We start from the raw sequence: 16,605 nt of genomic DNA, 5'->3' as shown, positions 1-16,605 counted from the left end.
TATCCTAAAACAAAAGGAAATACCTTCTTCTCAGCACCTCATGGTACCTTCTCCAAAATTGACCATATAATTGGTCACAAAACAGGACTCAACAGATACAAAAATATTGAAATTGTCCCATGCATCCTAACAGACCACCATGGACTAAGGCTGATCTTCAATAACAACATAAATAATGGAAACTGAACAACACTCTTCTCAATGATACCTTGGTCAAGGATGGAATAAAGAAAGAAATTAAAGATTAAGGAACTCCACATAAAACCAGAGACACTGAAACTTATAGAGGAGTAGTGGGGAAAAGCCTCGAAGACATGGGCACAGGGGAGAAATTCCTGAATAGAACAGCAATGGCTTGTGCTGTAAGATCAAGAATTGACAAATGGGACCTCATAAAATTGCAAAGCTTCTATAAGGCAAAAGACACTGTCAATAAGACAAAAAGGCACCAACAGATTGGGAAAGAATCTTTACCAATCATAAATCCGATAGGGGATTAATATGCAATATATACAGAGAACTTAAGTAACTGGACTCCAGAAAATCAAATAACCTCATTAAAAATGGAGTATGGAGCTAAACAAAGAATTCTCAACTGAGGAGTATCAAATGGCCATAAAGCATCTGAAAAAATATTCAACATTTTCAATCATCAGGGAAATGCAAATCAAAACAATCTTGTGATTCCACCTCACACTAGTCAGAATGGCTAAGATAAAAAAATCAGGTGACAGCAGATGCTGGTGATGATGTGGAGAAAGAGGAACACTCCTCCATTGTTGATGGGATTGCAAACTGGAACAACCACTCTGGAAATCAGTGTGGCGGTTCCTCTGAAAATTGGACATAGTACTACCAGAAGATCCAGCAATACCTCTCCTGGGCATATACCCAGAAGATGTTCCAACTTGTAATAAGGACACATGCTCCACTATGTTCATAGAAGACTTATCTATAATAGCCAGAAGCTGGAAAGATCCCAGATGCCCCTCAACAGAGGAATGGATACAGAAAATATGGTACATTTACACAATGGAGTACTTACTATTCAGCAATTAAAAACAATGAATTCATGAAATTCTTAGTCAAATGGATGCATCTGGAGGATGTCATCCTGAGAGAGGTAACCTAATCACAAAAGAACNCACATGATATGNACTCACTGATAAGTGGATATTAGCCCAGAAACTTAGAATATCCAAGATACAATTTGCAAAACACATGAAACTCAAGAAGAAGGAAGACCAAAGTGTGGATACTTCACTCTTTCTTAGAATGGGGAATAAAATACCCATGGAAGTAGTTACAGAGACAAAGTTCTTTTATCGTCAATAAATGCTGATCACCCAATGTCTGAACAGCACAGAGGATATGGTGGCATATCTGCCAGTCAGAGGAATGAAAGAGGGAGAAAGGAAGATTCAGATCAGCAGCCAGTTTGAAAGAATTGGAGCCAGGAAGATGGTGTCTGAGAAGCCAGATCAATAATAATTTGTAAGTACCATGAAATGGGGCTGTACAGTAGCCAGATTAGCATAGAAATTTAAGGAATATCATTTAACTGCTCAGAAATTGAGGTGCAATTTTAAATAAATCTTGTTTTCTCTTTGTAGTTATTGGGGACTAGCATAAGGTAAATAAGTGTAGCTGCCAATTTAATTCACTGCTACATGTATATAAATGATAACGTTTACAATTTAAAGGAGAACTTGTAGGAACTGTGTCACTCTTTATACTATGTGATTCTGAAGATTGAACTCAGGCCCATCATTTTTAGCAGCAAGTGCTTTTACCTACAGAGGCATATTGGCAGCCCCATTTTTGCTTTTAAAGGTTTTTTTCTAGTACAGTTTAAAATAATACATTCAACTATCCTGATCTTAGGCTTTACATTAATCTCTACAATAACATTGACCTAGGATACGGTGGGTCATGGAAATGTCTCCTAAGAAAGACTTTGAAAATATATAGTCACTTACTTTGTGTGATCTACTGATGGTCTGTGGTTTTCTTCCCCATGATGAATACTGATCCCATTACCGAGTCCCCACCTGAATGTATTTGAATCATGGAGTGAATTTTCTGGGATTGGTTGGTACCATTTACATAGGTTTCTCTCTTCAAATGTACAAACCTCCAGTACTGGAATAAAACAGAACAAAGACAAGATGAGCTAATAACAATGAACAACAAGGGAAAGTTTATACTTTGCAGAATTTTCATATATTTGGTTCAAAAAGTTATAGTACAAAACATGTGTGTGTTTGTGTGTGTGTGTCCCTGTGGGAGCATCCTACAAATCACCCTTGTGTGTTGTTTCTCACAGTTTTTTGGAAGCAGGATCTTGCATTTGTCCTGCTATTTATTAATTAGATGAGGACAGCTGGCTAGCATGGCTCAGTGAGTCTTAAACTTCTCATCTCTGGATCCTTGGGCTTATGGGACTAAGCTGTCACACCTGGCTTTTATGTAGGTTCTGGGCATCAAGCACAGATCTTCATGCTTATTTAGCCAACATTGTACTAAGTGCACCATCTCCCTAGCTCTCATAAATAACTTTAAAACACTGATAAAATATTTAGGCAAATGTTTTATATGATCACAAGAAAATATTGAAAAATTGAGGTTCATTTTTTTGAATCCCTACAGAAAGTAAAATATGTGAATAATTGCATACATTAACAGTGTCCTCTCTCTAGGAGGTGAGATGTTAATTAGCTCCTAGAGCATCTATCTCCCATATCTTCCTACTCAGCACTTCTGTTGTCTTTATGAACTATTGGCTTTTCCTTGTTCAAGGTAATATACCACTTAACTTTGGCTCATTCCTTAAAGATGTCAATGAAAGCATTTGCCTTCAAAGCAATATGACATCCAATAACATTTATATTGGTCTTAATACCTTGAATGTTTTTAAGATTATTTGATGATTTTATTCTAATATAAAAATTCGAACTCCATTGACTTTCATGTGAAAATGCTTTCTAAATAATTTCTTCCTCTCTTTTACTCTTCCTCCTCTTGAAGAACATGTATATGCATCCATCTATGTTAAAATCACTATTGCTTAAGTAAAAAAAAAAATAAATCAATTCATTGAATTCTCATGCATGCTGTAGAAAATCTGATGTTGACCCAGTTTCTGAGTATAGTAACAATTGTGGAATGACACAGATGAAAACCTTAAATACATATGTTACTACAAGATCTGACAAGGAAACATGTCATTGCAAAACAATCTTTTTTAAACTGCAGTGAGTCATTGCATTTGGATGCTAAATGCTGATAATAACATATGCTGTCTTTAATTATCTTGTGACAATAATTTGGACTCAATTTCTGTTCTTTACATTATTGAAAGTGATAAGAATTATTCCCTTATATGACCTGTGCACTATGGAATGCAGTAGCTTCGAATGTATTTTGGTTTACTCTATATTTGTAGTATAGTTGCACACTAAGAATTACTTTTTTCTGAGTTACGGGAAAAATTTTGACTCTTATTAGAAATCTTAAACCATAGGACTTCTTAACACACTAATGAGGACAGATGAGTGTTTCATTATGCTTTGTCATTGGTATGTTTTTAACCTTTAACATTATGAATTGTACTGCAACATGATAAATTCACATACAATCATAAAAGGGAAATATAACACAAAGCATTTCCTCTGTCTAACTTGTGTTTCACTTCCTAGGCATGTGTTAATTTTGCTTCTTCCATCATCGTCTTTGACTGGAAAGTTCAATTATAAATGAGTAATTTGCAACTGATCTATGTAAGAAGAGATATGAATTGGCAGGTAGCTGTAAATGACCGTCATATTTCACCAAGACATGGAAACACATCTCATGTGTTAAAGTTACTCTTCTTATGAATTCAAGATGTTTGCTACAATAATTATTTTGTGTGCATTTGAATAGTATAAAAATTTAAATAGTTAATCTAAGTATATCAGGGTGTTTCATTCCTAAATATGTCTCACTTGATAATATATGGGTGCCTAAGGTGGGAATGGAGGCAAATGTGCTACAGTTCATAAAAACAGTAGTTTAATACCTAATTTATGCAAAACTTAGGAATCCACATACCACAAGATGACTCATCCGATTTATCAATGCAGTCATATCTGAAGTCACATTTCTGAATGTTTCCAACACAGTGACCATTAGACCTGCAGACAAATTGATCATCGGTGCAGTTGTTTGGAGGCAAGGTCACTGGAACTGAAGTTTCTGGTGGACTTGGAATGTCCATTGGCAAATTATCTTGGGGAGAAATAATACAGAGACATCATGTGGCATGCCCTGTAGTTATCTTAAGTGTTTTTCAAAATTGACATTTGTAATTATGCTATGCATTCAGTCTTAAGAGAGATATTTAGTAGTGTTTATTACTTTGTTAAATTCATTTAGACATTTAAAACAACTCTGTCTTAGGAAAGGCAGAAAGCTGGAATACTTTTTTTTTAGTCCCAAAGTTAGGCAAAAGAATTGATACATGGCAATGGTTTAAAAGGAAAAGTGATTCAGATTCAAAGAAAAGGAAATGGCTTGGAAAAGAAGTAGGAGCCAACACATCTTATTGCTAGCATCTGAAGCCAGATTCAAGGTCTTAGTGGACCTTCAAATATAATACATGAAACAAAGCAGACAAACAAACAAAAAACTACACACAATTTCATTCTTTCTCAGGTCTCATAAACCTAATCTTTGTTATTTTTGTTGGTTCAAGCTTGCATGACAGATTCCAACTTTTTTTTTTCCTAAAAAAATTTAAACAAGTTTATATCTTCTTAACTTATCAAAACTAAAACAAATTTATAGAAGTTTATTAATTTTGTGTTAAGTTAATTCATAAAACATTCTAGTGACAACTCTACATCATTCAATGGCAAATAAAGCAACGTCTGTTGTAGTAATTTCTTACTCCAATACCCAAAAGATTCTCTAACATATAACAAGAACACATATTCCACTATGCTCATAGCAGCCTTATTTATACTAGACAGAAGCTGGAAAGAAACCAGATGTTCTTCAATAGAGGAATGGATACAGAAAAGTCGTGCACAATAGAGTACTACTCAGGAATTAAAAATGATGAATTCATGAAATACTTAGGCAAATACATAGACCTTGAAAATATCATCGTGAGTGAGGTAACCCAATCACAAAAGAACACACATGGTATGACTCATTGATAAGTGGATATTAGCCTGAAAGTACCAAATTCTCAAGGCACAATTCACAAACCACATGAAGCTCAAGAAGAAAAATGACCAAAGTGTGGATCAGTGGGTCCTTCCTAGAAAGAGGAACAAAATACTAACGGGTGCAAATATGGAGACAAAGGGCAGAGCAGAGACTGAAAGAAAGGCCATCCAGAGACTTTCCTACCTGGGTATTCATCCCACATAGAGTTGCCAAACCCAGACACTATTGTGGATTCCAAGAAGTGCATGGTGACAGGAGCTTGATACAGCTGTCTCCTAAGAGGCCCTGCCAGAGCCTTACAAATACAGAGTCAGATGCTCACAGCCAACCATTAGACTGAGCAAGGGGTCTCCAAAAGAGGAGTTGGATAAAGAATGGAATAAATTGAAAGAGTTTGCAACCCCATAGGAAAAACAACAATATCAACCAAACAGCAACCAAGCCACCAACCAAGGAGTACACATTGCTCCAGCTGCATATGTAGTAGAGGATGGCCTTGTCATGCATCAGTGAGAGGAGAGGTCCTTGGTTCTAGACGGTGGATAAATGTCCTAGTATAGGGAAATCGAAGGCAGGTGTGGGTGGGTGGGTAGAGGAACACCTTCATAGAAGCTGGAGGAGTGGGGAAAGGATAGGGAGTTTCTAGGAGGGGTAAAGTGGGTAAGAGGATAACACTTGAAATGTAAATAAATTAAAACTTAAATAAATTTACAAAATAGAAAAAATCAGATAAAAATAGATACTCAACCAGTTATTATATTTATAAGCTATATGCCTAGATTGGGCAGATCTATCACTATACTAATTTATTCCCCAGCTATGAGACCCCTTGCTACATGCAATTTTTTCCAAGCTATGTAGTTCTGCTCCATATTCTTTCCACCTCCTCTTCCTCTCTCTCTCTCTCTCTCTCTCTCTCTCTCTCTCTCTCTCTCTCTCTCTCTCTCCCTTCACCCCTCACTGAGTCCACTGGTCCCACCTTTCTCTTTCACTGTCCAATCATCAGCTCTAGCCTTTATTTGAACAGTCAGCATGGGACAAGTTTCAGTGAGATTGCCTGAGTACATGATCTACTTCTCCTATAGGGCAGCTCCTGTTGTGAAGCAGAATTAACATCAAAATACAAACAGGACCAAGGCAACCCACAACCAAACCAAACTTAGGTGCAAAAGAATTTCCACTACTGGGCAGAGACATCAAATATGCATTGCATGAATTCCAAGGGGTAAGTTGATGTTAGAAAAAATAATTCTTTTCACCCCTTTCCATGTAACCTGCATCCACAAACTGGAATGTGGTGAACATGCTCACAATAACAGGCAAGTGGGAGAATAGATGAACAAATAAATGGAGGCAGGAATGCACAACAGAATATAGCAACCATTAAATAGGTGAAATATTTCACTGTATGCTTGAAGAGCACATGTAAGTTATAGGAATTAAAAAACAATTTTTGGCAATGTAAGGGTAAAATTAGAGTTTATCAGATCAAAAAGTGAAGCATAGAAAGTCTTTATAAGCAATGAAATGATAACATGAGTGGTGGAAGAGGGGTAAACTAGACTATTTCATTTGACTTTGTTTTGAATATAATGAGGGTATAGCATGAACATATATGATAAGGATATATACTGTTGAGCCATTAAAAATATAAGCTGAGAATAGTAAATACTAGTTGACAAAGTAACTTGAGAAAAATTGTAAGTCTGGATAAATCCAAGGAGCTGTGGAGAAATAATAATATATGAGATTACTATTTCAAGACTTTTTAGCATTACTTTGGAGGATATACTGGCAGTAGCTTTGATATGGAGGAACTCAGAGTCCAATCATTTCTGTCATATGGGAAATTAATAAACCAAAAACATGGTGTGAAATAGGAAACAAAAGCCTGATCTATATTAAACAATTTGGATCACTGGGACTTGGCATTTTGGGTATTTTTGAAAATTTAAGGATTGTCGAATACAGTACTTCATTTTATAGCTGAAGTTCTGAGACAATTAAGAAGTAGGATTGCAGTATATGCAAGAAGATAGATTAAAACCCCCAAATTTTTGACATGAACTCAATACTGGAGAAAATGATGCTTAGAAAAAATAAAACTGTTCATTGACTGAAAGTAGAAATAGGAGCAATAAAGAAAATGCAAACCAAAGCAACACTGGAGCTAGAAAACCTAGAAAAGAGAACAGGAACTACAGACTCAAGCATCACCAACATATTACATAAGATGAAAGAGAGAACTCAAGCAAAGAAGATACAATTAAAGAAATTGATACATCTGTCATAGAAAATAATAAATCTAAAAAGCATCTAACACAAAATGCCCAGGAAATTTGGGACACTATGAAAAGACCAAACCTAATAATAATTGGAATAGAAGAGGGAGGGAGAAGATTCCCAGTTCAAAAGCCCAGAAAATATTTTCAACAAAATCATTGAAGAAAATTTCCCTAACCTAAAGAAGGAGAAGGCTATATGCTAACAAAAAGTTTACAGAATACCAAATATATTGGACCAGAAAAGAAAATCATCCCACTATATAATAATCAACACACTAAATATATAGAACAAAGAATGTTAAAAGTCATAAAAGAAAAAGGCTGACCTATCACAATTATACCTGACTTCACAAGAGAGACGCTAAAAGTCAGAAGGTCATGGACAGATGTCGTGCCAATCCAAGGGACCACAGTAGTCAGCCCAGACAGCTACACCCAGAAAAATTTTCAACCACCATAGATGGAGAAAATGCAATATTGCATGACAGAACCAAATTTAAACAATATCTTTCTTCTAATCCAGCTCTACAGAGCATATAAGGAGGAAAACTCCACCACAAGGAGGGTAACTATAATCCAGACAACAAGAAATAAATATTCTATATCAGAAACATTCAAAGACACATACACACACACACACACACACACACACACACACACACAGTACCACTACCAACATTAAAATAACAGGAACTAGCAATCAATGGTCATTAATATTTCTCAACATTAGTGGACCCAATTCACCAATTAAAAAGACACAGTCTAACAGACTGGATATATAAACAGGACCCAACACTCTGCTGGATGTAAGAAATAATTTCAGCATCAAAGATAGATACTACCTCAAAGTTAAGGGCTGCAAAAAGGTTTTTCAAGCAAATGAACCCAAGAAAGAAGTTGGAGTAGCCATTATAGTATTGAATAAAATTGACTTTCAATGAGAAACATTCAAAATAGATAGGAAAAGACACGTTATACTCATAAAGGAAGAAACCCACCAACACCATGTCTTAATTCTGAACATCTACACCCCCAATGCAAAGGCACCTACTTTCATAGAAGAAACATTACTAAAACTTAAATTACATACCACTCACACAATAATAGAGGAGAACTTTGATACCCCAGTCTGACCCATGGACAGATCATTGAGACAGAAACTAAATAGAAACAAAGTGAAACTTACAGAAGTTACGAGCCAAGTGGACCTAACAGATATCTACAGAACGTTTTGCCCTACATCAAAAGAACATACCTTTCTCTCAGCACCTCAGGAAACTTTCTTCAAAACTTACCATATAATCAGACACAAAGTAAGCCTCAACAGATACAAGAAGATTGAAATTATCTCTTGCATCCTATGAGATCACCATGGATTAAACAACTACAGTACACAAAATAACTTAAGCAATAACAGACACAACAGAAAGTTTAAATACTCATGGAAACTGAACAACCATCTACTCAATGATAACTTGGTTAGGGAAGAAAGAAATTAAAGACTTTCTAGAAGTCAATGAAAATAAAAGCATAACATATACAAATATATAAGACATAATGAAAGCAGTGGTAAGAGTTGGTTCATAGCACTAAGTGCCGTCATGAAGAAATTGTAGAGATCACATATGATCAACCTAATAGCACACCTGAAATCTCTAGAACAGAAAGAAGCAAGCACACCCAAGAGGAGCCCATGGCAAGGGAATAGTCAAAATCAAGGCTGAATTCAACCAAAGAAGCAAAGCGAATGATACAAAGAATCAACAAAACCAAGAGCTGTTTCTTTGAAAAAAATCAAGAAGGCAGACAAACCCTTAGCCAAACTAACTAAAAGGCACAAAGACAGTATCCAAATTAACAAAATCAAAAATAAAAAGGGAAACATAACAACAGAAACTGTGGAAATTTACAAAAATCAGTAGGTCTTACTTCAAAAGCCTATCTATGCTCCACATAATTGGAAAAACTAAAAAAGAACAAAAAGGATTATTTTCTTATTTCTTTTCTTACCAAACAAAGATAAATCAAGATCAGGTAAACTACCTAAACAGTCCTGTAACCCATAAGGAAATAGAGCTGTCATTTAGTCAAAAACAAAAACAAAAACAAAACAGTGCCAGTCAGTATTAGTGCAGAATTCCAACAGACTTTCAAAAAAGTTAATACAAGCACTCCTCAAACTATTCCACAAAATAGAAACAGAAGAAATTCTGCCAAACTCATTCTATGAGTCCATAGTTACCCTGATATATAAACCAGATTAAGACTCAACAAAGAAAGTGAATTTCAAACCAATTTCTCTTATATACATCAATTCAAAAATACTCAGTAAAATTCTGAGAAAATGACCAAGAACACATCAAAATCTTTATTTACAATTATCAAGTAGGCTTCATCCCAATGAGCTTTGATGACTCTATATATGAACATTCATCAATGTATTCTTATCATATAAACAAACTGAAAAAAAAAAAACATGGTCATCTCATTAGATTCTGAACAAGCCTCTGAAAAAATCTAGTACCCTTCATGTTAAAAGTCTTGGAGAGATCAGGGATATTAAGGCACATACCTAAATATTAAAAACCAATATACAGCAAGCAACTAGCCAATATCAAATTAAATGGTGAGAAACGTAAAGCAATTTCACAAAAATTAGGGAGAAGATGAGGATGCCCTATCTCTTCCTAGATATACAATATAGTACTTGAAGTTTTATCCAGAGCAATAAGACTACTTAAGAAAATCAAGGGTATAAAAACTGGAAAGGAAGAATTCAAAGTATTGCCATACATGGATGATATGACACTGCACGTAAGTGACCCAAAAATTATACCAGAGAACTTCTATCTATAGTAGATAAACACCTCCAGTAAAGGAAGTGAATATGAAATTATCTCAAAGAAATCAGTAGCCCTTCATTTTACAAATGATAAACAGGCTGAGATAGAAATTATGGAAATAACCCATTCAAAATAGCCATTAATAATATAAAATATATTGGTGTGACTATAATCAAACAAGAAAAAAAAAAAAACTGTATGACAAGAAGTTTAAGTTCCTCAGGAAATAAATTGAAGAAAATACCAGAAGATGGAAGGATCTTCCATGTTCATGGATCCATATTAAAAATTGGTGTCTTACCAAAGACAATCTACAGATTCAATGCAATGTTTACAGACATTGAAAGAGCAATTCTCAACTTCGTATGGAAAACTAAATACCCATTATAGCTAAAAAACAATCCTGAAAAATAGAAGAACTTCTGGAGAAATCACTACCCCTGATTGTGAGCTGTACTACAGATCAATATTAATAAGAAGTGCATGGTACTGGTATAGAAACAGAGAGGGTGATCAATGGAATCTAATTGAAGACCCAGAAGTAAAGCCACACACCCATGGACACTTTATTTTTGACAAAGAAAACAAATCCATACAATGAAAAAAAGAAAGCATCTTCAACAAATGGTGCTGATCTAATCAGATGCCTACATGTAGAAGGATTCAAATAAATCCATATTTCTCACCCTGCACAAAAACTCAAGTCTAAGTAGATCAAAGACATCAACCAATAAAACCAAATACACTAATCTAAAGGAAGAGAAAGTTGGAAATGGTCTTGAACTCATTGGTACAGGAGATAATTTACTGAACAAAACAGCAATAGTTCAGGCTCAAAGATCAGCAATTGATAAATGGTACCTCATGAAACTGCAAAACTTTTCTAAGGCAAATGACACTGTCAATAGGACAAAATGGCAACCTACAGATTGGAAAAAGATCTCCACCAACACTACTTTCAACACAGGGCTAATATCTAATATCTACAAAGAACTCAAGAAGTCAGATACCAACAACCAAATAACCTAGTTTAAAAATAGGGTACAGAGCTAAACAAAGAATTCACAACATAGGAATATCAAAGGGCTCAGAAGCACTTAAAGAATGTTCAATGTCCTATGTCATTGGGGAAATGCAAATCAAAACAACCCGAGATTCCTTCTTTATTACACCCATTAGAATGGCTAAGTTCAAAACTTCAAGTGACAGCACATGGTGCCAAAGATGTTGAGAAAGGAGGACACTCCTCCTTTGGTAGTGGAGAGCAAACTTATACATTCACTCTGAAAATCAATTAGGCAGTTTCTCAGAAAATTGAAAATAGTCTACCTCAAATAGGTATCATCTATACCACTCCTAGACATATACCCAAAAGATGCCCCATTATACCACAGGGACACTTATTCAAGCTTATTTTTCAGCTTTATTTGTAATAGCAAGAAAAGGGAAACAACCCAGAAGTCCCTCAACTAAAGAATAGATACTGGAAGTATGGTTTATTTATACAATAGAATACTATTCAGTTATTAAAAACAAGGACATCATGAATTTTTCAGGCATTTGATGAAACTAGAATATATCATCCTGAGTGAGGTAACACAGTCCCAAAATGACATGCATGGTATTTACTCATAAAGTATAGGATACCCACAATACACTCCATAGACACAAAGAAGCTAAACAAGAAGGATAGCACAAGAGAGAATTCTTGAATCTCACTTAGAAGGGAGAATAAAATAGTCATAGGAGGCAGATGGAGGGAGGAAACTGGGAAGAAGGGAGGATGAGGAGGGGAATGGGAAGATCAGGATCAGGTTTGGGGAGATAAAGAAGAGAAGGCTAGAAGGCCAGGATAATAAATGGCAATTTGCAGCTAGGGCAGGGAAAGCATCTGTCTCAGAGACCTGTGATGGGGAAACTCTCAGGAGTCAGTTCTGGTGACCTTAGCTGAGATACATAGCAACATGGATATAAAACATTAAGAAGCTACCTCCTGTAGCCAGGCAGGATCCCCCATGGATAGATAAGGACACCAACCTACCCATAATTCTTTTGACTCCAGAGTTTTCCTGTCTATAAGAAAAGGAGGGACAAAGATGAAGCCAAAACTAAGGGAATGGCTAACCAATAACTGTTCCAAATTGAACCCATCCCATAGACAAGCACCAATCTCCAACATTATTTATGTTATGCTTGCAGACAGGAGCCTAGCATAACTGTCCTCTGAGAGGCTCCACCCAGCAGCTTACTGAAACAGATGCAGAGGCCAATAGCCAAACCTTGGGTGGAATTTCAGGCGTCTTATAGAAAAGTTGAGGGAAGGACTGAGAGCCCTGAAAAGGGTAGGAACTCCACAGGAAGACCAACAGAATCAACTAAGCTGGACCCTTGGAGATTCTCAGGGACCAACACCAACCAAATAGCAAACATGGCCTGGACCAAGGTTCTTGGCACATATGTAGCAGATGTACAATTCAGTCTCTATGTGTTCCCCCAACAACTGGAGCAGAGGCAGTCCCTAAAGCTGTTGCCTCTCTGTGGAATCTATTCCCTACCTGTGCTGCCTTGCGTGACCTCTGTGGGAAAGGATGTGCCTAACCCTGTTTAGACTTGATGCATCAGGGTGGGGGAATAATGGAGAGGCATCCTCTCAGAGGAGAAGGGGGCAGGGGAAAATGGGAGGAAGGAGTGGGGCAACCAGGAGTGGGGAGCAGTGATCAAGATGTAAAATAAACAAATAAATAAATGGAAAAAAAGAAAGAAAAGAAAAGAGTAAGTGAGGAACCAGGAGCACACAGTCTAGTTCTCTTTGCAAACACAGTAATCCTAATCAGCTGCTACTGTTTCTCCAGGGAATGTACAGAAGTGGGAAAAGGGCAGAAATAAAGGGCTATTGAATTCAGGCCATGTATGAAAAGAGATGATAATCAAAGAAAATGTGTTCTACTTTAATAGAGTAGAGATTACGAATATCAGTAATAATTAGGTTATTTACACTGGGAGCTAAAACATAGAGGATATGTAAAGTAGGCAAGAGTTTATAGTAAAAAGAGGTATTGTCTCTGGCAAGATATGAATTTAATAATAATGGATTAAGAAGAAAAGTTGCAGTAGGGAGAGAACCATCCTACTGCAAATGGAAGTACCATCATCAACATCATGAAAAATTAGAGATAAAAATTGTTGCCTAATATTAAACTATGCCATAATTTGAAAAACTTAAACTGTAGAGTGATTTAGTGTTTGAAATGTTGATAATTTTAAGGGAACTACAGACTTACATGGTTTGAATAAAAAATAACCACCACCAAGTTCATTGAAAAATTACTTCAAGATAAAGTTAGTCAAGATAACTGAAGTATTATCCAAATTATCTAAAGTATTGGTATCTGTTGCTTTCAAATTGCTGCAGTGTGAAAAGACTAAATAGAAATTTCCTTAGTTTTAAATTGAACATGGTTCTGAAAGGCATGTTGAAAGAATGCATCATTTTGCTCTTCCTCGTTGGGATCTGAACCACTATTTGTCCAACCTACCCACACTATATAGTCTATTGTCCATTAGTCATGTAGAAACCATCTCAGTTACCAAACTGACTGCCATAGTATCAATTATGTCAAACCATTCCTTGTGCTGAAATACTCCCTACTACAATGAACGATATGCTCAAAACACAAGAATAAGATATGGGCAATTCTGGAGTGTCAAGGAAAACATTCTGAGCTATGTATGCTTCAAATTGAAAATGGCCAACATACTCACCTAATGATGAGGAATAAAAATGCATGCTAAGATCCATGCTGAGAAAAAAACATTCCACTTTTGCAGTTGTAAGACATGAAAAAATCCTGGATGATTTTTGCTGACATATCAAAAATTGCAAATATACTAATCAGAGTCCATGATAAGTGTTCAGTTAATATGGAAATGGTATCAAATTTGCAAGCAGAATAAATGAGCAGAAAATGTGTTCCTATTGACAACCCTGATATTAAGTACTGAGTCTGACAAAAGAATTCCTATGAAGTGAAGGGACACATGTTGTCACAGGGGAAAAATTCCTGAACAGAACACCAATGGCTTCTGCTATAAGATCACGAATTGACAAATGGGAACTCATAAAATTGTAAAGCTTCTGTAAGGCAAAGGATACTATCAATAAGACAAAAAGGCAATCAACAGATTGGGAAAAGATCTTTACCAATCCTAAATCCAGTAGAGGGCTAATATCCAATATATACAAAGAACTCAAGAAGTTAGACTCCAGAGAACGAAATAACCCTATTAAAAATGGGATACAGAGCTAAACAAAGTATTCTCAACTGATGAATACCAAATGGCTGAGAAGCATCTAAAAAAATATTCAACATCTGTTGGGAGAAACCTTGTTTGAACATTAACTGCATTAAGCGCTTGCTGGCACAAAGTCTTGGTCTCTCTGGGAAAGTACTAGCTCAGCTGAGTACAAATAGACATAGATTCTGGAGTCAGTGGAGAACAAATACTTATAAACCTTGTGGACAGGTGCCTAATAACCCATTCTGTTCTGATCTTCCTGCTGAACTGTTTACTCAGTCAATATCCTGTTCCTCGGGAACAGGTGCATTAACCAGAGACTAAGCGACCCCACTCCACCCCTCTTCCTGCTCATATGAGTATATAACCTGTGTGGGGGAAAAATACAAATTTGTAAGCTTGATTAGACCATTTGACTTGCTGTCTGGTCTTTGCATTTCTTGACCCCATTTCTTCCAGGTGCCCCTCAAGTCACTGTCTACTGTCCTGTGGGTTGGAACAAAGATCATTAGTCATCAGGGAAATGCAAATCAAAACAACTCTGAGATTCCACCTGAGATTCTGACACCTGTCAGAACAGCTAAAATAAAAAACTCAAGTGACAACAGATGCTGGCAAGGATGTGGAAAAAGAGGAACACTCCTCCATTGCTGGTGGGATTTGCAAGCTGGTAAAACCACTCTGGTGGTTCCAATTTGGTGGTTCCTCAGAAAACTGGACCCAGAAGGTGCTCCAACATGTAATAAGGACATATGACCCACTATGTTCATAGCAGCCTCATTTATAATGGCCAGAAGCCGGAAAGAAGCCAGATGTCCCTCAACAGAGGAATGGATACAGAAAATGTGGTACATTTACACAACGGAGTACTACTCAGCTATTAAAAAGAATGAATTTATGAAATTTTTAGACAAATGGATGAATCTGGAGAATATCATTCTGAGAGAGGTAAACCAATCACAAAAGAACACACATAATATGCACTCACTGATAAGAGGATATTAGCCCAGAAGCTTGGAATACGCAAGAAACAATTCACAAAACACATGAAACTCAAGAAGAAGGAAGACCAAAATGTGGATACTTCAATCCTTCTTAGAAGAGAGAATAAAATGTGGATGGAAGGAGTTACATAGACAAAGTGTGGAGCAGAGATTGAAGGAATGATCATCCTGAGACTGCCTCACCTGGGAATGTATCCCATACACAACCACCAAACCCAAACACTATTGTGGATGCCAACAAGAGCTTGCTCACAGGATCCTGATATATCTGTCTCCTGAGATACTCTGCCAGTGCCTTAGGAATATAGAAGTAGATGCTCAGAGCCATCCCATGGATCGAGCACATGGTCTCCAATGAAGGAGCTAGAGAAAGTACCCAAGGAGCTGAAGGGGTTTGCAGCCCCATCGGAGGAACAATAATATTAAATAACCAGTACCCTAAGAGCTCCCTGGGACTAAGCCACCAAACAAAGAAAAAACAGTGGTGGGACTCATGGCTCTAGCTGAATATGTAGCCAAGATGGTCTAGTTGGTCATCAATGGGAAGAGAGGCCCTTGGTCTTGTGGAGGCTCTATGCCACAGTGTAGGGCAATGCCAGGGCCAGGAAGCACAAGTGGGTGTGTTGTTGAGCAGGGGGAGTCAGGAAGGGATAAGGAGTTTTTGAAATGGAAACCAGGAAAGGAGATAACATTTGAAATTTAAATAAAGAAATTTTCAAATAAAAAAAGCCCTTTATTGCAAGAAAAAAGGATGGTTACTCAGATTCAGGGATAGCTTTGTACTGGTATCATGCAAATCATTGGATAGGCTATGCTTGCCAATATACAAGCTGCTGATGCATCACGGCTAAGCTGAGGAAGGTGACTATGAAGAAAGAACAAAGTACATTCTCAACTTTGATAAAATATGTCTTCTTTAGAAACTTTCTTTTTTTTTTCTTTTTTTGTTTTTTGTTTTTTTTT

The 16,605-nt window shown here is 36.5% G+C and overlaps 1 protein-coding gene across 1 annotated transcript in view; it reads right to left on the bottom strand.

Annotated features, from left to right (window-relative positions):
• Malrd1 (MAM and LDL receptor class A domain containing 1) overlaps nucleotides 1–16,605 on the bottom strand; it is a 667,530-nt gene that overhangs the window by 416,768 nt on the left and 234,157 nt on the right. Inside the window, exons 19-20 of the mRNA XM_021156265.1 lie at nucleotides 4,093–4,269; nucleotides 1,980–2,142 (exon numbers count right to left, since the gene is read on the bottom strand). Coding sequence (XP_021011924.1) covers nucleotides 1,980–2,142; nucleotides 4,093–4,269 — 340 coding nt within the window. The remainder of the gene's footprint in view (nucleotides 1–1,979; nucleotides 2,143–4,092; nucleotides 4,270–16,605) is intronic.

The sequence above is a fragment of the Mus caroli genome, chromosome 2 (assembly GCF_900094665.2).
Source record: "Mus caroli chromosome 2, CAROLI_EIJ_v1.1, whole genome shotgun sequence".
In the NCBI taxonomy this organism is placed as follows: Eukaryota; Metazoa; Chordata; class Mammalia; order Rodentia; family Muridae; genus Mus; species Mus caroli.
This window is presented reverse-complemented; position numbering and strand designations above follow the sequence as displayed.